The 24,033-nt window shown below is 37.7% G+C and overlaps 1 protein-coding gene across 2 annotated transcripts in view; it reads right to left on the reverse strand.

The window, feature by feature from the left end:
* Nucleotides 1-8,614: 8,614 nt before the first annotated feature.
* Nucleotides 8,615-24,033, reverse strand: part of usta (uronyl 2-sulfotransferase a) — a 91,273-nt gene continuing 75,854 nt past the window's right edge. For both annotated transcript variants that reach the window (XM_047159724.2, XM_017460606.3), the window contains 3 exons: nt 13,721-13,818; nt 13,218-13,375; nt 8,615-9,332 (listed from right to left, as the gene is read on the reverse strand). In XM_047159724.2, coding sequence (XP_047015680.1) covers nt 9,031-9,332; nt 13,218-13,375; nt 13,721-13,818 — 558 coding nt within the window. In that variant the 3' untranslated portion in view covers nt 8,615-9,030. The remainder of the gene's footprint in view (nt 9,333-13,217; nt 13,376-13,720; nt 13,819-24,033) is intronic.

Here is a 24,033-nt window from a genome sequence, read left to right on the forward strand (position 1 = left end):
TATTATGGTTATGTAATATGTCTTTTCAACATTTAAATACTTATATATGAACATTTTCCACTCACAATCCTGTTTCTCTGCTGCATAGGCCTATTTCTGTATGATCCGTACTCCACTGTAGCACATGGACTCATATCTGCAGCTATACATTTCACAGTTGTCATGAACTGTCTAAAACCAGCATAGCAAGAGAGAAAGGTTATTTCATTGCACAGCTGTTGTGCAGACTTGCTGATAACTTTGCTAATACAGAGAATGTGTGTGATGTCGGTGCAGATCAAGTGGCGGTAGTCGCAGCTAGGATGATACTACTGTGGTATGGTAGTATGCTTAGTAGAAAGGTGTTTTGTTTATGTTTTTTTAAAGCCCTGTAGCCTCTCCAATTCAAATGGGCTTTTTGAATATTTGAATATTGTCGAAAAGTTCATTTGAAATAACGCACTTTTGATTTCCATGAGCTGTAAACCTTAATCATTAAGATTAAATATTTAACTTTATGAGTAAAGAATCTAGAATATACACCACCAGGGTTGGGGGTTCGATTCCCCCACTGCTCTGTGTGTGGAGTTTACATGTTCTCCCCGTGCTGCGGGGGCTTCCTCCGGGTACTCCGGTTTCCTCCCTCAGTCCAAAGACATGCATGGTAGGCTGATTGGGATGTCCAAAGTGTCCATAGTGTATGAATGGGTGTGTGAATGTGTATGTGATTGTGCCCTGTGATAGATTGGCACCCTGTCCAGGGTGTACCCTGCCTTGTGCCCCATGCTCCCTGGGATAGGCTCTAGGTTTCCCCATGACCCTGAAAAGGATAAGCGGTATAGAAGATGGATGGATGGATGGATGAAAATGACACTTTTTGAATTCAATTATGGAAAAAAATACTTTTCCACAATAATTCTTTTTTTTTTTTTTGTATATTATAGCAATGTTGTTGAGATTTAAAAAAAAAAAATCCTAGCTGAGACTGAAGTCAATAATCACAAGAAGGTCAGTTATTATTGCCACTCATCATGTAACTGAAGACCAATGACAGTTACTCCATGATCAGAAAGCTTCGAGCTGTCTGTGGTGTGTCATCATGTATAGCAGATGTACTGGAAGCAATAAAAGTGTGACTGCTGATGAATACTAACTTCCTGACTACATGCCAGAGGTAATGTCGAAATTATCATATCAAATTTCATATAAGCAAAGGACAGAATGCCAGTGGCGCTGGGATTGCAGCAACCTTGATCAAGTGTCCAATCTTCAATCCAATCAAGTCTAAAAAGGGTCAGTAAGGCTAAGGTTTTTATGGCAAGTGTTCTTCTGCTTAGTTATAATGAAATCTTAAAGCCATACCAGCTTTTTTTGGAGAAGACTGGACACCCTTGATGATTGCTGCACCTCAGACCACTTGGCTGAATGAATGTTGGCTGAATGCTCAGCACCTGTCAGTGTCAGTAGTATTGACAAGTGCATGTACATGTGCCCTGAGGTCCTGAGGTCTAGGGTATGTTTTATAGTCAAGGCATGCCCTTGGGTTTAAAAAAGAAAAAGTAATTAAAAGCCTGGGAGTGTATGGAAAAAGCAGAAAGTGGTAGGAAGGTGGAAAAATGAGACTTGAGGTCAGCATATCAAGGTCCTACACATGCTAGTGTAGACAACAACATAATGGTGGTGTTTTACATCAACTGCCATGGAGGCACAAAATCAAAAGATAAACTGAGGCGGGCAAAGAATCACTGGAAGTGCGCAGCTTCCAGTCTCTAAGAGCTGCCTATGCTCTAGGCAGCTGCAATCATACAATGAATGTGCTGTCTCACTGCACGCCTGTGCCAAGGCATTGGCAAATTTTCAAGAAGGTGGGTCAGCTAATTTGGAACATCAACATGCAGACTAGAAATTGATCTGTTTGTGACCAGATAGACTGCTCAGTGTTCAGTGTGGTTCACGGACAGGGCAGAGACCAAGGCTTTGGGCCAGAATGTGTTGGCATACCACTGGCCAATGTGTACATGTATGTAGCAGCATCATCTGTGCACCAGGTACAGATTTTCCATTGGCTGTGCAAATTAGTGTATAATGTTTTCAGTAAATCTGCTACACATTTTCAAATACTATAACACTGTAATGACAGCACAGGTATTCCATTATTTGGTAAGTTATTTTTTCTTAAGTATCTGGAATAGTCTTGAAAATGCATGGTGCAGTAGGTACTGTAGCATCATAGTTCCAATGCCCCTAGTTCAATCCAAAGCTCAAGCTCAAGTTGCTATCTGTGCTCTCCCTGTGGTCACATGGGTTTCCTCTGGGTTCTCTGGTTTCCTCCCACTGTCCAAAACATGCAGGCAGGTGGGTTGGCTATGCTAAATTGCCCCCAGGTGTGAAAGTGTGTGTGCATAGTGCTCTGAGATAGACTGACATCCCATCCGGGTCGAAATCTCTTGGTTTGCACCCTGTGTTGCTGGAATTGTCTCCAGCTTCCGGATAATGTAGTTCCTGAAGATGAATGAATGAATAAATATTAGCACCTGATTTTTTTTTCTGAGTAGACCGTTACTAAATATGCAGGTCAATAAGGCAATGAAGCTCTGTTTCATTTGTTGGAATGGAGTTTTTCTTGCTTTTAAATTGTGTACACATACACACAGCTCAGTATTGTTTGTCTCAAATGTCTCCACGTTTGCATAATTGTGTTATCCAGGACATAATCAGGGACAAACTCATCATTTAGAAATCAGTCCAACTCAACGATTTAAATGGAAATTTGGAGAAAAAAGTAAATGTTTTCCATCTTAGTTGGTGCAAAACAAGTTGAGAGCTTCAGTGACTTTCATTCTCTGTGAGAGAGAGAGGAGGAGAGAACGCCTGTCCTGCCAGCACTTTCTAAAAGCGTCTAAGATCCAGAAAACAACATCAGCACACATAAAATCCACAAAGTCCCACTTGATGAATTCTGAATTGGTTCCACAGAGATGTCTGGATCCTGACATTTAGTACACAATGCTGGTATTTTCTACCATTCTTACATTGTCTTAAAAAGATTTCAGTCAAGTAATGGGAGTAGCAATGTAAGCAAACTGTGGATATTACTCTGTGCTGAAACTATGCTCAAGAAAAAAACGTTTATAATGCGATCAAAAAGTAAAAAACTGGAGTTTGTCATATACAAATAGAAAATCACGTGGCTGTGGCAGTAGGTAGATGTGGCTGTGTCTCAAATGTGAACAGCCAAAGACAATTTGACACCACAGCTTTCAGAAACTATAAATATATGTCCTTAGAACAATGTGGAAATTTGTTGGTTACTTTTGTCTTGCTATGGAGCCCTTTATACAAATGCAGTGCTAAAACAAACTGCCCAAATATGTCTAAAACTTGCTAGCTAATTGTGCTTTCCTCACACAGTGAATGTCATGTTTTGATCAAGATGTTGTATAGGTGTAGTGGAATAGATATAACTCTAATCATTTCAGTTTGCAACCAGATACTGGCTGTCAGAGTATTTGTGATGTAATTTTTCCTTATTACTTTAAGGAGTAACCAGATTTTAAATTGACCTTACTTTATGTGTGTTTGAGATGCACGCTAAAAAAAAAAAACAATAACAATAATATATTTTTCAGTTGAGAAAAGCTGGTAGTTTTAGAACTATATATTGTAAAAAAAAAAAAAAAAAAAAAAAAAAATTGAATCAAATATATAATTTGATTTCAAGTCATAACAATGACATATTGCTCCTTTGAAGTTCATGTACTATACACACACTATACAAATGGGAAGAGATGACCACATGAAGGCTGAACTATACATCTAAAAAATCTAAAAAAAAAAAAAAAAAAAATTTTCCATGTCCATTCCCACATAATGACTGACAGATGATCCAGAGAAGGAACCTGAGCTGGCCTGGCTACCATCAGAGACATGATTTAAACTTGCTAAAGCAAACCACAGACCATAATTGGACTAACACTTAAGACGCTGTGTATATTTGTGTGACTGTATGTATGTGAGCAAGAGACTTGTCTCTGTTACACTAAGTCTACAGCCTAAAATAGAGCCCAGTTGCTCAGGCAGAGAGAAGGCAAGTGTTTGAATTTTTTGAGTTCATTCAAGGCATGAGGGAAACAACGGTTGTAACCAAGTTTAATGTCTTCTTTTATTCCATTTACACACCATGAAATAAGTTACGAGTTTTGCTATGAAAGTCATTTGAATTACGCTCTTTTCAACCTCCTGCAAAACAACTTACCTCAAAAGACCAGAGTGCAGAAGAAATTGTACAACAGCGCCATCAGACGTTGACTAGATTAATGCCCAAGATTAAATCAAGTCTCATCAACAAGCCCTCACCATTTACTCTAACAGAAATCTGCCATTTTGAAGGGTAGCTTGAATATATTCACGCATAGCAAGCTAGTTTACTAGTTATCTACATCATATAAATTATGTATCAGTTATGAAATCTGTAGTCCTGTCCTTGCATCTTAACAAAAACATCTTCATTTCCTGTTATACGACGGCATTACACCAAACTTTATTTTGCTCATGTTCTTCAGTGTTTGTACGTAACAATGCATTTGTGATCCTGAAAATTTTTCTGTCATTCATGGATGCTAACTAATCCTAGTAATTTAAGTAAATGAATCTTATATATACACTATATGGCCATGGACACCTGGCCATCACACCCATATGTGGTTCTTCACCAAACTGTTGCCATACGGTTTTAAGCACACAATTGTATAGAATGTCTTTATATGTTGTAGCATTACAATTTCCCTAAACTGGAACTAAGAGGCCCAAACCTGTTCCAGCATGTCAATGCCACTGTGCACAAAATGAGCTCCATGAAGACATGGTTTTCAAGGTTTGAGTGGAAGAACTCGAGTGACCTCAACCCCACTGAACAACTTTGGGATGAACTGGAACGCCGACTGCACCCCTGGCCTTCTAGTTCAACATCAGTGCCTGATCTCACTAACGCCCTTGTGGCTGAATTAACACAAATCCCCACAGCCACGCTCCAAAATCTAGAGGACAGCCTTCCTAGAAGAATGGAACTTATTATTAGCAAAGGGGAGACAAACTCTCAAATGAGATGTTCAACAAGCAGATATGAGTGTGATGGTCAGGTGTCCACAAACGTATCATACTTTATCAAATGAAATCTTTGGGTTTATGAAAGTCAATAAGCAATACACTGGTTGTTAAACCTACCTGTCTGTCCAGATGCAAAATCGTCATGCACGTCATTGGACACAAATTACAGAACAGTGACAAAGTCGGCATGATAATATACACAAACAGGTGAAAATTTATGAACACTGGTGGCTCAGTGATTGGGGCTCTGGACTGTTGAATCCTAGTACTGCCAAGCTACCAAATTTGGGCCCTTTTGGGTAAATGTGCCATATCTCCAAGGAATCTTCAACTGGATACATGGTCATTGCTGCTAAAAGCAAGTGCAGTCCTATGGAGAAATCTGTGATTCATTCCGTGTTCAACTTCCCCTCACGGAAGTGAGTATTGCTGACATCGCACAAGTGGCTGCTTGACTATTATAAAATGTATTTCATAGTGCCTGAGTAGCTTCATCTGCCATTTTTGCTCTATTTTAAAAATAGAGCAAAATTTAAATCACCTCAGAATATTATTCTGTTACAATTATATATATATATATATATATATATATATATATATATATATATATATATATATATATATATATATATATATTTCCAAAAGCACATTCCTCACAAGCTTTGCATTTGAAGACTGCAGTCATGTTGACTCAATTCCTCCAGCCAAAAAAGATTCAGCCTGTAGCCAAATCATTTGGGAAACAGTGAATGCAATGCATCTTTAAAAAAAAAAACAACATACTGAAACACAGATCAGCTCTCAGCCGTAATCAACAAATGCAATACACTCTTCCTAGTCATAACTTAATACTTGAGGGTCTATGTCATGGAAAAGAAAGTCACCATTAAATCAACTAGTTCTTAAAAAGACATTTTATTTTGGAAGCTGTGCCAGAAAATAGATTTTATACATGTACATTACCATTTTGATATTTCGAAGAGTGGTCAATTTAGCTGCTGAGTCTTTTAACGCATCAGATGTTGATTACAAATCCTCAGTGTGCTAGCTATTCAATGCCAAATGGAATTCCACTCTGTTTTCCTGAGAATTGTATATAGAATGCATTTACACAATTAATACTATAGAATAAATTAATCCATAATACACTTTAATACTACATACAATACATACACATTAATACCTGATTGGCAGGATTAGGATCATCGAATATCATACTGTAAGTGTTGGGTGAGTTCTTTTTAAAATGTTACGATGTTTTTTCTGTGATAAGTAATGTCGTTTTGTACGTTTTGGGTTGGTTTTAGAAAACACTCTTTGTGTAACGTGTAAATGCACTACACTACATACTGTGTTCCAATGCTGCGTTGCCGACTTCCCCTGAAATCAAATCACATTTTAAAGGGACAGTTCCAACACTTTATTAAGTATTCAAGTGAAGCCCTTGCAGGTCAGATGGATCAAGTCAACATCACTGTAGATTTCAGGAACAGAATTTTGCTCACAAGCCATTTTGTCATGATGCAATTTCCTTTCCTAAAAAGCTAATCATAAAATATAAAACTGTTTATGAACAGAAACAGGCACAATGATGAATTTGCTATGCTCAAGCTAGGAAATACAAAATGATTGTATAAATGACGTTGTTTGAGATTCCTGCTCCACACTCCTCGCTTGTGTGATACACACTAACGAGTCATGAGGTTATAAAGTGATAAAGTTTTGCAAAGTTTGAGGAACGTCTTTAAGCCGATATATGGACTGAACAAATGTTTCCGAGTAGTTTTATGATAACCTGTTTTTCTGAAACATCCTGTCAAGTTAGCTCGTGTTAGCCATCTAGCTGGCTGATTATATGCATGAATATAAAAATCAACTTCTCAGAAATCCTGACTTAGCGTTTGTCAGCTAGCTGGATAATGTTAGCAGAAATTTGGTCAGGTATAACTATATATAGACTCATGATACACCCACATTTCCTTATGTGCACTCAGAGACCCTGCCTTCCCTGGTCTGTGATCGGCAGACAGCCTTTATTGCCTCAATAGCAAATTAAGCTTAGAACAAATATTCAGCACTGTAGCTTCTATAACATTACCAAATTTATAATAAGTTTTTGTTAACCATGAAAATAATGTTATTACATGAACATTTCTGGCATTTGGCAGATGTCCTTATCATAGCGACTTACATATATCTCATTTATACAACTGAGCAGTTTGGTCCCTTTCTCAAGGGCCCAGCAGTGGCAGCATGGTGGTGCTGGGATTTGAACTCATAACCTTCTGATCAGAGGTCCAATGTCTAAATAATTAAAATAATAGCCCCGATACACTTCCATCTTACCTGAATCAACTTCTAATTAGGCTTTTGTGGAATAAATGCCATTTCACTGTTGATTCAGTTTCTACAACAGCAGCTCTGGAAGTAGTGCTGCAAGGCAAATCACAGGTTTTATCGTTTCTATAGTAACAACTAAACAGCTTTCACAGGGACTTGCATGGCCGACACTCCACAAAAAAAATACCTAAAATATTTGGTGACATTTTCTGTGAGGAGGCGTATATTTAGCATTTTTGTAAGGAGTCTCCAGTGTCAGTGCTTTGTGGTAAAGCTATAAAGTTTTCCATCTTCAGGATGTTGCGCTTGTCGGGTTCTTGGCTAAAAGACAAGCTGCATTTGTTTTGTCTTATTAACTTCAATCTTGTATGTGAATGACTGCTCTTAGCTTTTGTCATGTAAATGATAAAAGCACTTGTTTTATGGGCATCCCACAGAATTAAATTATAATAAATGTAAATTCTAAAAAAAAAAAAAAGCATGACACTGTTTTTTAATAAATAAACGTTTTTGATCATTGGATCGTCTGTGAGACTTCGGCATGGTAATAATAATTACACCACCTTGTGTTTTATTTTTCATGTTTTCTATCAAATGTGTCATTTCCGATTGGTCGATTTCTAATACAATACATGATATATGATGTCATTTGGTTGTTGATATTAATGAATGATGACATGTTTGCATTTCACACATGGCAGACATCCTGAGTGTACAGAAGGCACTGGTCCAAGTTGGCATCAGTGGTCAAAATGTGGGCTATTTCTGTTTACTGATGGTTAACAGTCCTGGTAAACAAGTTTTTTTAAAATATCATGTCCGTTGTAGTTTTGGGCTTTTTCAAAACATCTCCTCATGGCAATATTGTGGCATGATTTGTCCATTATTATTATTTTGAAAACATTTATTAGGAATTTGTAATAAAGGCACTTAAAAAAAGAGTTTCCTGAGGTACAGCTTGTGCTCCCTAAAATTTAGAGTACTGTATATGCGCTCCATACATAAAACTGATACTAGGTAGTGCTCTGCCATCAAAGAGCAACAGTTTCTTAACAAAACACATTGGGCTCTACATGTGCAGTGTAAAGTCTGTTTGGTTTGAATGATGTTGTGGATCTTATCTGAAATCAAACACAGAACTTTTGAACTCTCTGCTCTGTTCTGGGTGTCCATTTCCTCCACCATGATACTGATTGTAAATGTTCTTCCATTTATTCTCCCCCAAATCTTAAACACCAGATATATAAACAAATGACAAAAACTCTTTTTTTCTGAGTTCTTTTCCTTTTTTTTTTTTAAACAAAGCAAAAAGAATTCTTAATTAAAAAAAGACAAAAGATAAATTCATTTGTACATTGTCTTTTGTTTTGTATTTTTGAATATATTAAATTAGGTCCATCCATGCACTTTAACTGTCCTGGTGGATTTATAATGCCCCCGTTAAAAATACGGGTATCACTTGATCATGTGTACATGCACACAACACGCACGCACACACGCACACGCACACACACACACACACACACACACACACACACACACACACACAAAGTGCTCTTGGGAATGCTATATCCACTTGAATCCTGGGATTCTTTGTGCCAACATTCAAGGCTGCACCAACCAGTTGTTGGCATCTTCCAGAGCAGTATCGTCTTCCTCATCTTCGTCGTCCTCGTCCAGTGGGTCGTTGGTTTGTAGGGCGAGCTCCCGCAGAAAGTCAAGCTCTCGCACCGAGCTTGTATGTGTCGACTTGAGGCCAATTTTTTTCTTGACCAGGTGGAACTGGTCACGCACGAAGTTGTAGAAGTCGTATTCGTACCTCATGCGGCGGTACAACACCTGCAAAGCCTCCAGCGTGGGCATGTGCTTCTTTACTGTGCCTGTTAGGTTGCCCACCTTCCAAAAGGCTGTGAGATGCAGACACACAGCAGATTGTCAAAACTTTACTAGATGTCTCATACATTACAAAATACAATCCTCAAAATGCCCAAATTGCACCCTTGCTGCTGTAAACTTAGCCTAAAACTGCTAAAAAATACCTAAAACTTCTTCTGTAATCATAAAGACTGGGTCCCCATACAGACTGTTTATCCCAGGACTCCTATTCATATTTATTTACATGTATTTACTGAGGGTTTAATACTTAAATTAATTAATTGGCACCGATAACCAATTATCAGCAAAAGTCCACACGGATAGTTTTTCCGGTTGCGTCCGTTGCGGGAGGGACTGAGAAGGGTCCGCTATCATTATACAGTACGAGAACGGCCTCTAGAGGCGAAATAAAAACTATCACTGACAAGTTTTTCTGTTATTTGAAGTGTTTTTTTGAGTCATTTTGGCTGTTTCTATTTTTATTTGTTATTTTGAGAGTTACTTTGTGGTTCAGTTTGGATGTATAGCTTGTATTTACTTTTATTTATTAATAGTTAATATATTAATATTTATATATTGATTTCAACAGTACATTTTCCTGGTACAGTCAGTACTGTTAATTTCTGTAATAAAATTCAGAAATATTTTACTTTGAATGTTCATTCAGTATCAAATGTAAAAACTAAGCAAATGGTGGAGTTAGCCAGAAACAGAAGCATGTCTTAGTTACATGCACTTATCATTCTTGCATGATATCAGCTCAATAACTTTATAAGGCCTGTGAGATATAATGATTTTATCATCCATACATGATATTACTGCCACAATATCCAGTGACATTTACTCTGATATTATATTATATTATATTATATTATATTATATTATATTATATTATATTACATTATATTAACAGACCTGCCGACATTTGCATATTTGGCTAGGACCTCCAGATTTTAGGATCAGAGTACACTAGTGTGAGTTTTGCTCAAACTGAAAGAGCAGTCTCCTTCTCCCCTGTAAAAAATCAACACATAACTGTATTCCATTATCCATATTCATGGTTTAAACTTTCCAATATTTGTACAAGCATGATAGTGAAAATGTTCTATGATTTTTTAATGTACATAGACGCCTCAGTGAAAATGTGTTTTGTTAGCAAAAAGTAGCCAGCTAACATTAGTGATCATAAGTTTGTGATGTATTTCTCTTGGCTCAGGTCTTATCTGACCGATCGTTATCAATTCGTAGATGTAAATGGAGACTTCTCCGCGCCGAGGTTACCTTTGGAGTTCCACAGGGTTCTGTTTTAAGCTCACTGCTTTTTACTTTATATATGCTACCTCTGAGTCAAATTATTCGTAAGCATGGAATTAGCTTCCACTGTTATGCTGATGATACACAGTTGTATGTTTCAGCGAAGCCAGAGGACAGACAGCAGCTTAGTAAAGTTGAGGATTGTGTAAAGGACATTAGACGTTGGATGTTAACTAACTTCCTTTTACTTAATTTTGATAAAACAGAAATACTTTTATTAGGATCACCTGTAGCTAGAAGTAATCTTTCTGATCACATGGTTACTCTGGATGGACTTTCTATTTCATCATGTACAGCAGTAAAAGACCTTGGCGTGATTATTGACTCCAACCTATCATTTGATGCTCATGTAGATAATATTACTAGGATAGCTTTCTTTCATCTCAGAAATATTTCTGAGATAAGAAATATATTGTCACTACATGATGCGGAAATACTAGTTCATGCATTCGTCACCTCTAGATTAGATTACTGTAATGCCTTACTGTCTGGATGTTCCAGTAGGAACATAAACAAACTCCAGTTAGTCCAGAATGCAGCTGCTAGGGTCCTAACTAGAACCAGAAGATACGACCATATCACCCCAATCTTATCCACACTGCATTGTCTCCCAGTGAAATCTTGCGTTGATTATAAAATACTTTTATTAACTTATAAAGCACTAAACAGTCTCGCGTCACAGTATATAAGCATCCTTTTGGTTTTCTATGATCCGCCACGCCTACTTTGATCAAAAGGTGCAGGCTATTTGACGGTACCTAGAATAGTGAAGGCTACAGCAGGGGGAAGAGTTTTCTCTTATAGAGCCCCACAGTTATGGAACAGTCTTCCAATTAGTGTTCGGGACTCAGACACAGTCTCAGTGTTTAAGTCTAGGCTTAAAACGTATTTGTTTACTCAAGCCTACCCTGACTAGACTTTCTGTTATGCTCATTCCCAGTCCTAATAATCTTTTCTCTCCCTCTCTCCTTCTGCCGATTTTATGGAGATACTAGAGATCCTGATCCTTTCTTATCTCCGGACCTGCCTGATCCGTTTCGGATTTCCTGCCTCTGGATGGAGCTCTAATCTACTCCAATTCCAGATTGCTGGGACTACGGCTGCTTCTAAGGCCATACAGAATTCATATAAGTCAATAATGAACTTTTTCACACTAACTGTTGTTACCCAGGTGAGGATGGGTTCCCTTCTGAGTCTGGTTCCTCTCAAGGTTTCTTCCTCTTAAAACATCTTAGGGAGTTTTTCCTCGCCACCGTCGCCACTCAGTGGCTTGCTCAGTTGGGATAAATTCGCACCTTTAATATCTGTATACTGTGTTGATATTTCTGTAAAGCTGCTTTGAGACAATGTCTATTGTAGAAAGCGCTATACAAATAAAATTGAATTGAATTGAATTGAATATTTATTTCCCAAAACAGTAAACTGTACAATCAGTGTTATAGAATTAACTATAACTATACACTACTTGTGGTATATAGTAGCGAAGTGATATTTTATTTACTATTGCTGGTGTGAGCAGCCATGCTGACATGATGTCATATCCTGAACTTGAGATGGGGGAGACCTTACTGACTAGGAATTCCAAACTGAGGAATTTTATTTCTCTTTTTTCATAGCCAGAGGTTAGAAATTCCTAGTTACAAGCTGTACTCAAACGCAGCATATTATGACGCCCTCTCGTGTTCTCGTTAAACTGGAAGTGGTGTAAACATTTGTTCCTGTCTTTTAATGGTTCCCGATGAATGAAATCGTTTATCATTCACCAAAAAGCAGGGAAAAAATCAATATTGTACAAGCCTACTTTCTATAAAGCCTGTATTCATGAGTAATTATATTGATGTAAATGGTAACTGGTCTGCACTTATATAGCGCTTTTATCCAAAGCGCTTTACACTGTGTCTCATTCACCCATTCACACATCAATGGTAGCAGAGCTGTCATGCAAGGCACTAACTTGCCATCGGGAGCAACTTGGGGTTCAGTGTCTTGCCCAAGGACACTTCGGGATGTGGAGTCACGTGGGCCAGGAATCAATCCGTCAACCCTACGATTAGTGGACAACCCGCTCTACCACCTGAGCCATAGCCGCCCGTATGATGTACTTTGTAACTTCTTAACAAATGATTGTAAATATCATTATAACATCTCATATATAGCAAAAAGTAGCCAGATAACATTAGTGGCCATGAGTTTGTGATGTATTTATTTCTCAAAACAGTGAACTATACAATCAGCGTTATAGAATTAACTATAACTATACACTACTTGTGGTATATATATATAGTCATGAAATGTAAGTGTATGTTTAGATGGTACATACATCTCCTTGTCACAAAACATTCTTAACTGTTCTTCTTTTTTACTTTGACTGCATTTATGTACAAAATATGCAAGTAGTTTGATATTGAATCATTTGTTAAAGTCCTAACACTACTGAAATATGGATATTTATGTTATAGTTATGTTACATGTCATGTATTATCAATACGAGTTACCAAATAAATCAACTGCTACCAAATGTTACCAAATAATCAAAATTGTTAATTTTTTTTATGATTATATTCTTCATAGAAAGTGTTAAAAAGATTTTTCTTGGTATGTACCTGGGCTGTGGTAGATGGTCAGCACATCGCTGAAGTAGTGAGGTAGCAGTCTCTCAAGCAGGAGCAGCACGTCCTCCAGCTCCTCCAAAATTCCCACTAGCAGGAAGTTCTCCATGACGTTCTGTTTGGCCCTCTCTAGTGCCCATTCACCTGGCTCCCTGTCTCACACACACACACATACACACACCCCACAGACACACACATGGCACATCTGTATCATTTAGAACAATTTAGATTAGATTTTGCCTTATTACAAGATTAGATTCAGATTAGACTTCAGACTTATAAAGGACCAAACAGAGATTTGTTTGTGGAACGTAGCTGAAGCTAGTTTTTTTTTTTTTTTTTACATCTTTGAAACGTCACTGGTTGCATCGCGTGACTCCACTGTGTGACTCCATCTTTACGTGCAGGTATATTGTATACAACCTGAAACACCTGTTCTAATTCATTAGCAGTTAAAATGATGTGTCTGTGTTAGCCGTGTATATGGATGGCTCTACCTGCACTGAGGATGCTGACCACAGAAATACGGCACAATGTAGAAAAGACGAGGATTTGTGCACTCTGGGAAATTCTCCAGGATACACACGTTAATGTCCTGCAGAGAGAGAGTGAGGTGACAGAGAGTGAGACTACTGAAGCTATTATGGATGAAGACATCATTTTAATACGGAATATGAACACACAACTCAGACATTTGAGGTCCCATGAGGTGCCAAAACCTGCTGATAATTAATAATTAGCTGAGAAGAAGGTGATGAAAGTGTACAGTATAAAAGTGACCTCTGTTATACACAGTGCCCGAGCGAGTCTATACTCAAATGTAACTGAACACATTCAGAAACCTTATATTTACCACTGATAAGGTAAAGAAATGTTGCTGTACAGAGCTTGATAAAAAAAAAAAAAATAATAAAAAAGTATTAGTTGTATGTGGTCAGAAGGGGGCGCCACTCACACACACACACACACACACACACACACACACACACACACACACACACACACATACACACGCACACACACACACACAAACACACACACACACACACACATACACACGCACACACACGCGCACACACACACACACACACCCTCCTCAAGGAATTCAACGGAAGTTGTTCATAACAGGGACTGACTCTTGTCTTTCAACACAAACAACACAAAACACGATGACTTCCTGTAAGAGTGTAACTAGCCCTGAGTTATATGATGTGTAAAAAAAAAACAAAGGCCATGAAATAAACATCACCGTCGCATCATTTGTAGACAGCGATCACTTACATCTGATTTAAATAATTTAACATAATTAAGAGCTTTCATCATGATCAAGGCTAGTAGTTATTATAATTACATGCAGGCAATCTGTTGATGTGGTTTACAGTAAAATGTAATTCAATGGCACTCTGAGACCATAATATGTTTGCTTTCCGAAGCTCACGATGCTGTGTTCTTAAAAACACACCAAACTCTTCGAAAGACCACTGAGGTTTTCCCACAAATGCATAATTCAACAAGCCAATGAGGGATATTATTATACAGTGCTCTTCAAGTTGCTGTTCAAATATTTTTACTTGGAAAAATGCTTATTTTTGTCAATTATGAAATTCAATTGTAGGAATATAATCTTTTATAACAGGATGATACGCATCAGCAGATTCAGTCCTCTGTTTCGGAAAATAAAAAGTTACTCTTAGCTTTTAGCAGTTTGTCAAAAAACGTCAATTTGTCAAAAAGTCACTTTGTGTGTTTCCTTCTTTAAAAACCATAAACTGTTAAAAATGATTTCAAATTGTGTCAAATTCTGAATGATTATTATTGATTAGTTATAATAATACTATGTATGAGATCTTCCCGTCCATCCATCTTCTATACTGTTTATCCTTTTCAGGGTCGCGGGGGAACCTGGAGTCTATCCCAGGGAGCATCGGGCACAAGGCGGGGTACACCCTGGACAGGGTGCCAATCCATCGCAGGGCACACTCACATACGCATTCACACACCCATAAGCCACCGTGCGCCCAATATGAGATCTTAAATATATTAAAAATATGGTGCGCATAGGACAACATTAACGCCTACAAATTAACCTTTAAATATTTATAAAAGGCTTATTCCAAATGGAGTCACCCGCCACAAAGACTGCTTCTGTCGATTCCCATGTCAAGTCGAGAGATTTCTGTGGACATACTTCTGTTTTCGTTGTTGACAAAATGTTCCAGGTTGGCTTATATTAGAATTTCAGATTACCTGACTTTGTGCCCATTTATACCTCGTCCCTCCATGCACGTTGTATCTGGACATAGACACCTGCAGTCAAATCTGTCTTCGGTCACAGAGACTAAAATCTAATAGCTGTATTGCTGTTTAGAAACTTCTAGTAACTCTGTGTTTTCTGAATAAGATGGTTGCCTGGACAAAATTGTGATTTTTTTTTTCATGCCAACATCAGCATTCACAGAGCGCATGCAGATATAATCCTGATACTGAAGACGCATAAAACAAGCAACTAAATGGGATGTTTGTACTTCTGGTATGTGTCAAATACTAAATTTATCCTAATTTAGGCTCAGATAAAATACACATACAATTTATATACGCCTTGCAGAATCTGCAAGATGTTAATAATCATAAAATTTGCATTTTGTGTTTTATTTAGTTCTGCCCTGAATAAGCTATTTCACATAACAGACGGTTACATATAGTCCAAAAGACACTAATAATAAATTAATTTACACAAGAGAACCAGTTCAAAAGTTTACATACACTTGATTATTAATCCTGTGTGTCGTTACCTGGATGATCGACGATTGTGTTTATGTTTTGTGAGAGCTGTTCACGAGTCCCTTGTTTGTCCTGAGCAGTTAAACTGCCCACTGTTTCCTGGAGAAAAATCCTCCAGGTCCTGCACATTCTTTACTTTTCCAGCGTTTTCTGCATATTTGTGCCCTTTCCAACAGTATGTTGGAAAGGGAGTATGTTGTATGTTGGAGTATGTTGGAGTACTGTATGATTTTGAGGTCCATCTTTTCACACTGAGGACGACTCAGGAACCTGTACACAACTATTACAAAAGGTGCAAACATTCACTGATGCACAAGAAGGCAACACGATACAGTAAGAGCCAGGGGGGTGTAAACTTTTGAACAGGATAATCTGTGTAAATTGTTACTATTTTGTTTAAAGATCTTATTGTTTTCATTTAGTATTGCACTTCAGAAGCTACATGACATATTAACATGTTTCCCAAAAGACAAAATAATAACAAATTATAACAACTCCGGCGTCAGCAATTTGTAAATGTATGTCTTCAGAACGGAGGGGTTTGTGGTTTCTCTTTAACATGACAGTGTGATGAGGGAACAATGGTTTATTGCTGTTATAACATGAGGGATAACTTGTTTTGCAGATGTTCCACACTCTGCTGAGGAAAGCGCTATTCGCCCTCTTCCGCATCCATGAGCTCACAGACGACGGCAAAGGCCTAGGATCGCTGTGATTGACAGGTGAGAGAGGTATTTCATTCCTCATACCCAGAGAGCATGGGTAATTTGGCTTTCTTGATTCGAACTCTTCAGGATTTAAGCTTGCAAACGCTTTTCTGTTGGACTTTGCACTAGAGATTCTTAAAATCTTAAAAATAGTGAAACAAAACTTGAAGGCTCATAGAAAATATACACAACTGAAAACACAGCGTAATGACTGCCACTCAAAACCTACTCAGAGCTTAAAGAGATACTCCAGAGCTACTCTTTGAGTTTGTTTATTTTTTTTTTTACATTTTCTTATTAACTGCACAAGACCAGATCATCGCCATTATGTGCCATTATGTGGATATACCAGAAGGACACCGAGCTGCAAAGATGATGGAAAAATCCATCATTTGTCTCAGGTAGTCTATCAAACAAGTCTGCTGATGTCTTTCAGAATAATCCTTTGTAAACGTTTATGTAGGTTTATTATCAGTTATCATGGATGTCCAGTGTTGTGAAAAATGTTATAGGAATAATGACATTAGCTCAGGAATGACCTGAAAGTGTTCTGTCTGTAAGTGCCTATAAACCTTCTGTCATTGCCTCTGGTTTGGCACTAAGGCTGTGGTTTCATGCAATGTGCAAAACTACTCATATGCCGGCAAAGAAAAGGGCACACACACACACACACACACACACACACACACACACACACACACACACACACACACACTCAAACAGCAGGCGGTTATGCTGTCGTACAGAATGCTATGAAATTCCACACCATTTAGCTGCACTTTACACAGGGCTGAGCAGTTAAAAAGTATGAAAGAAGGTGATATAAAAACAAAATGTGAAGGATATTGCTGTTTTTGAGGTCAGCGAAACTTCAGCAGTTAAATGTCTGTGCTAATGACACGAAGGGTGAAGGTTCAAATCTGAGGAATGCCCTGAAATGCTCCCTTGGGTCAGCGAACCCTCAACTGCTTAACCCTGTGCTTGGACTGTATTCTGTCTCACTATTAACTTGAGTCTGCTAAATGTATAAATGTTAATAATCTTTTCTTTATCTTTAAGAATTAAGCTCACGTGACAAGCTGAACAGAAAGTGACTCCCACTACTAACAAATGACTACCTTTGTAATACAGGAAATGCAACAGATGGATGATAAAACATGCTTGTTCAGCACAGAGAATGGCACCGAGGTTAAAAAACAAGCTGAAAAGTCAACGCTCTGTAGTATTTGTCAAAGCATACGACTGAACAGTTATTAGACTCAACTATAATTCCTGTGCAAAAAAAAAATGATGGAGGTTGGGCTCCTGAATGGCGCAACACAAAACCATTCAGTTTATCATCCAGAGATTGTGAATTCGAAGCCTGATGATGCCGTGGCCAGGAGCCCGAGAGATTAAAATTGGCCGTGTTCTCAAGGAGGGAGGATTGCATTCTCTCTCCTCTATCAAGTCCTCTGCCCGCTGACGTTGCATGAGCAGCAGTTCGAAAAGATGCAGCCGGCTGGCTTCACGTGCCTCGGAGAAATCACGTGATAGCCATCAACTTCTATGGTTGGTGGCCGTCATGTGATAGGGGAGAGCTGCCTGATGGGTGGGAATTGGCTATGACTAAATTAGGGAGAAAATCTTCCATCACTGGACCACAGGACCATATGGATAACGACACAGCACACACACAGCATCAGCGTCACCTGCAGGGAATTACTGTGTGAATAATTGGTTGAGAAGTGTACACATTTTTGTTTCTCTATTGCAGGTGGACGTGCTGAAAGAGGACATAAAGAGTGCATAAGAGAAAATCTTGAAGACTGTGGAAGACAGTTTGCACTATGCTGGCTTCCTGTTTCATGACCTACTGAAAGCACACACTGGGCCTCATTTATCGAACTGGATACAAACAGATTTATTCGGAAGTCGTTTGTAACCAATAAAAAATCATGAGAATCCCATAACTTCGGGGAAAAAACCCATTTGTATCCTACTTGTGCTGAGTATGTGTAAATTTGCATATCGGAAGACTAATTTTAAATCATATAATTTGTGATGAGCTACTGCACTTTTATATCTGGTGAAGGGTGGATTCAGGAATCCCCTGCCTCTTCAATATACATATAACACACACACACACACATATATTATATATATATATATATATATATATATATATATATATATATATATATATATATATATATATATATATATATATATATATATATATATATAGCTTATGAGATTTACTATTCTTAGTTAAAGCATTTCCCTTGCTTTTAATCTTCAATCAGTAGAGAATAATTACGAATATTATCTGAACCTCTAACTGAGAGAAAGTATATCTAATCAGTATGTTTCGGAAACTTCCTGGTCAGAGCTATAGCTCGAACAAATTCAACCTTGGAGGAGCTGTGTATCTGTGTGTGTGTTTTCAGAGGTGATCATCTGATGAGACAACTGGAGATAAAAAAATTCAGATTGATGACCTCAGTGGTTCACAGTACGCCTAAACCAAGATGTCCAGATAATCGATGGAGATATTCTTATGACGCACAGCCATATGTGGAAATTTCCTAAATTTATCTATACCTCAACCAATCAGAATCATTCAATCAAGAATCATGACTAGCTTAGTGATTGTGTGAAAGTATAATTGTTGATGTAATGAGTGTGCACGCAGAGTGGCCTATGAACTCCTTGCTCAGTTTGAAGCTGACTTCTGCTGATGAAACTGCAAACTATTCTTCAGTAAAATTTTCTTTAATTGATCGCATCTCTTGACTCCTGGTCTTCATTCATCATATCTGGGTCTTTAACTATAACTTCCCCTACATTGGAATATACTATTGAGGTTAAATTGCTCATTTTTATTACGTTTACAGCATTTAGCAGACGCCCTTATCCAGAGCAACTTACTGAAGTGCCTTGGAGCCTCGATCAAAAACACATCCTAAAACACTAGTTCACTAGGTCAAGGACTAAGAATATCATAGAGAACATTTTTTGAAAACCGGTCGTTTTACATTATTGGCATTGATGAAAGAATATGGAAAAATAAAAGAAAAAAGAAATACAGAGAGCCAACACAAGCCCATAAATTAAGATAAATAAAACTGATAATGCAACAAAAGAAAGGCCCTGTATAAGCGGAGGACGGGACGGTCCGTGTACAGTTGTAAGCCGTAAACAAATGCCTCAGCTGACGATTATTGTTAATATTGTATATTATTAAATATGTTTATTAAATAACTTCCAATTCTGTATTTCAGCCGTTCACGCTGTACAATTTTGGCCACAATCAATTTTGAGAATCCTAACAGATTCCTATAACCTTACGCCAAAATCTGAAGTCTTTGATTGCTAGTTTGACGTGTTCCCCGACAGCCGATATACGGGCGCTGCGAGCAAATGTTTCCTCTGATTAAATTCTGTCAGTGTCAGAAGACTTGAGGCACAGTCCTGTAGTGTCGCTTCTCCGACTCCGTACGAGTCTTCTTGCGTGGATCCTACAGTGTGACGTGGCTTACAGCGCGGATCATGTTCATACAGTCTGACAAGCAACAGTCGCAAAGGACTATTAAAAATCGCACAGTGTGCACCAGCTTAACTTCCCAGCTGTCTATTCCCAGCACTAAATGCAAATGAGCTGTCGGGAACGCGCTTTTGCACATTACATGTGATCAACCTATACACACGAGTACAAAGAAAATTTTAGTTCTGTTTGGCTTACACAAACATTTCCACAATACTTTACTAAAAGACTGGTAAATAAGGCCCAATATGAGCAGTGAGTTCTTTTCATACTTCAAACCTGTGTGTGTTTGTTGATACGGTGGCCCAAAAATTGTGCTTTTTTCCTTCCACTGAGAGAGAATAAATGCAAAACTGAAAAAAAACTGCATGAGATTGTAAAGTTTGAATGCAAAAAATATGTTTCCAGGACAAATGTAAACATAGAATTAAAATTGTTTACCTAAATATATAGATTTCATTTAAAACTTGAAAGAGTATTATGCCTATTTCTTGACACATTTACTCATTTCAAGTTTAAAATATTCTTATTCTATTGGCAGACACTTTAGCTTCTTTCTAGAAATATACACAAAATTATTTGTCAATAGAATCAGACAATGTCAAGCTTGAAATGTGCGAAATATCTTGAAACAGGATTAATAATCTTGCTTTAATTTTAATTTAATAAAAAGAAATATTAGCTGAATTTGAGACACATTATCTTTATAAGTTTATTCTAGTAAACTGCACATTAATTGCAAATGTATTTTGCTTTGTATTTGTGCCATTGTTCATTGAGCGACCTCCATGAATCATGATAATCCAAGATGCTCCACTCCTCACTGTGTACTTTGAAGTTTGTCCAGGGGTTTAAGCTCCCTACTGTCAACAAATAACCACATCCATGATGTACTACTGCCAAGTCAAGCAAACAATTTAGGAAGAGTTAACAATGGTGGGTTCATGCAGTGAGCACTGGTTCCAGATCTCTATCAGCGTCAGCATTAAGACCATTTTCTTATCTCTTCAACTATCTTTATGCATTACATGTCAAAATGTTTCCAATTTTTTACTATTAATAAAGACACTATTAACACTATAACTCAACAGTACAGATGGCACTGATCCAATACCCAGTACTGGCATCAGGCAGAAAATACTGAGGATGTTCTGAACCCTGTTATTGTTGCTGTAGTTATGTTTACTTAGTGTTCATACAATATTCAAATACGGTGGTAATGAATTAGGAGAAGAGGATTTCAAATCTATTATTATGTTATTATTATTAATAGCCATGAATGCATATGCTACAAAGAAACAACTTTTTAAATGTGTCATTGAGGATGAAAATAAAGACCTAAAGGAATGAAAATATGTCTTTTTTTTTTATCAAACATTTTGTTGTAAATTCTCAAACTAAAAGTCTTGCTTCCTTAGAACACACATCTAAACATCTTTCCTTCACATTTAGATAGTCAAAACCTTGAGGATTTCAGAAATGTGTCAGGGATTTAGTTTTATTAATGGCAAGAACACTTCGAAAACACGGACAGACTCTTAACAGATGAGACCTCGGCTTTGAACTTGAAGTAGTGAAGATAAAACGCATACTTCTCTGTCCAGTCACTGTAAACATTCTGTTTTCCTCTTTGACTTTAACAAGACATGTTGTCAGTTCACTCATCAGACCTGAAGGTTAAATGAAATGAAAGGAAAAAAAAATCCAACTCACGAAGACTTATAGAGGTTCTGTCACAGAAACCAGGTCGCTAAATCGGTCTGCTGAAATACTTTCCTGGGTCCACATTTGGACCACGGTCCAGTCTGCCAGTTGACAACCCCTGGCCTACATGATGCACTATAAAGACACTGGGTTTTTCAAATTTCAATAATTTTTTCTTTAAATGTATGTTTATAATATTACTTTTTATTTGAGACACACAATGTGAAGTGTAGTTGGACTTTGTTTTGAAGATCTACACATGGTTAGTAGCCACAGAAGCAGCTTTTGACATACAGTACTGGGCAACAGTCTTAGGCACATGTAAAGAAATGCTGCAGAGCAAAGATGTCTTCAAAAATAATGAAATTAAATGTTTCTCCATTAAAACAATATACTATAAAGGGCAATAAACAGTAATAAATAAAACAAAGGCAATATTTGGTGCGATGACCATTTGCTTAAAAACTATTTTGATATAAAGCTACAGTGTACGCCGCATTGTAATCAAAATACTCAATAAGAGTTTTTAATTTTTTTTTAAATAATGGCCATTAGAGACTGTTGTGCACTTTTTTGCATTGGACCTACTCTATACTATTATCTCTTTACTCTCAAAGCATTGCACAAATTAGACAACTGCATATAAGACAGAGTACATTTTTTCTTATTCAGTATTTAGATGGTGTGTATCTCATATGTGATTGTCAAATGAATTACATTTATGATTAATTACTCTGAATTCAATGGAAAAGAAGTCATTTTGGCTAAAATGGAAAGAAAACAAATTCCTTTGGACCTCGGCCACTGTGCTGCTCTCCCAGTTTCACAGGCACCGATGTACACAAAGAGTGTACTGGCTGTGCTTCCGTTGACCTGACTGTCAGACCGGGAATGTTTTCAAGTGTGGTGGAGAAGAATGTAGGAGTGAATAATGATGCTGAGCTAAAAAAAAAAAAAAAAAAAAAAAAAACAACACAGACTTTCTGCAACTTGGGGAACAAGTGAAGCTACAAGTTAGATAATGATAATGTCTGAAATGTGTTTGAGAGTGCCAGGAGTGCTAAAACAATTAAACCAATAAGAGTTCAGCGAGGACAAGTGAGAAGCTGAGGAAGAAGTGCGAGAGAGAAAAACGAGAGAATGAGGTGGACACGTGTAATGAAATAAACAGGAAATGACACACATATTGCTGGCTTGTGTCTCAAATCTTCCCACTCCTCCAACATGTCTTTCTGGGACTTTCTCTCGCTCAATGCTGCAGGCCTGGACATGCTACACACCGTTCCAGTTATCTCCACTACCTGCAGCATGTGCTTTATCCTTTATTGTCAAAACAAGCAAGCACTGAGCACATATTTCAGGAAGCTTTTGGGCAAAACAGCTTACATTTGTAATGGACTTTACATGTGTAATGTTAGAGAGTTTGTAAAAGCAGTTATTACTGTTGGACATGTTCCTTTCAGACTGTTTCTTATTACACACAGAGAAAAGAAAAGACAGTCAGAGCCAGGCTGTGTTTGTCACGCGTTACTGTTCAGAACATATCTCTACACTAACAGAACAATCTCACTATGTTCATCAATATCCTGACAGTTACACACCAACACATAGAGGAGTGAAGAAGAAGATTTGAGAAGATGAGGGGAAAAGAAGACAAGAGAGACTCCCGAGTGGCGCAACAGAAAAGTTCGTAATTCATAAGTTTGAAATCCATTGATGTCGGCAAACTAAGAGTTCAAAATGAGACAGCATGTATGGGGAAGAGGGCTGATAGCACTTTCCTCCGAGTGTGTTACGCTAATCTGTCAGGCAGCAGTTAAAAAACAAAACAAAATAAACGCAGTTATGGCTCAGTTATGGGGCAGTGGTGGCTCAGTGGTTAAAGGTTCTGGGTTACTGATCAGAAGGTCGTAACTTAAAATCCCAGCACTGCCAAGCTACCACTGCTGGGCCCTTGAGTAAGGCCCTTAACCCTCAACTGCTCAGTTGTATAAATGAGATAAATGTAAGTTGCTCTGGATGAGGGCATCTGCCAAAATGCCATAAATGTAAGTGAAATGTAATGTAAGTTAGCTGGCTTCACATGTCTCAG

This window comes from Ictalurus punctatus, chromosome 2 (assembly GCF_001660625.3).
Source record: "Ictalurus punctatus breed USDA103 chromosome 2, Coco_2.0, whole genome shotgun sequence".
NCBI lineage: Eukaryota > Metazoa > Chordata > Actinopteri > Siluriformes > Ictaluridae > Ictalurus > Ictalurus punctatus.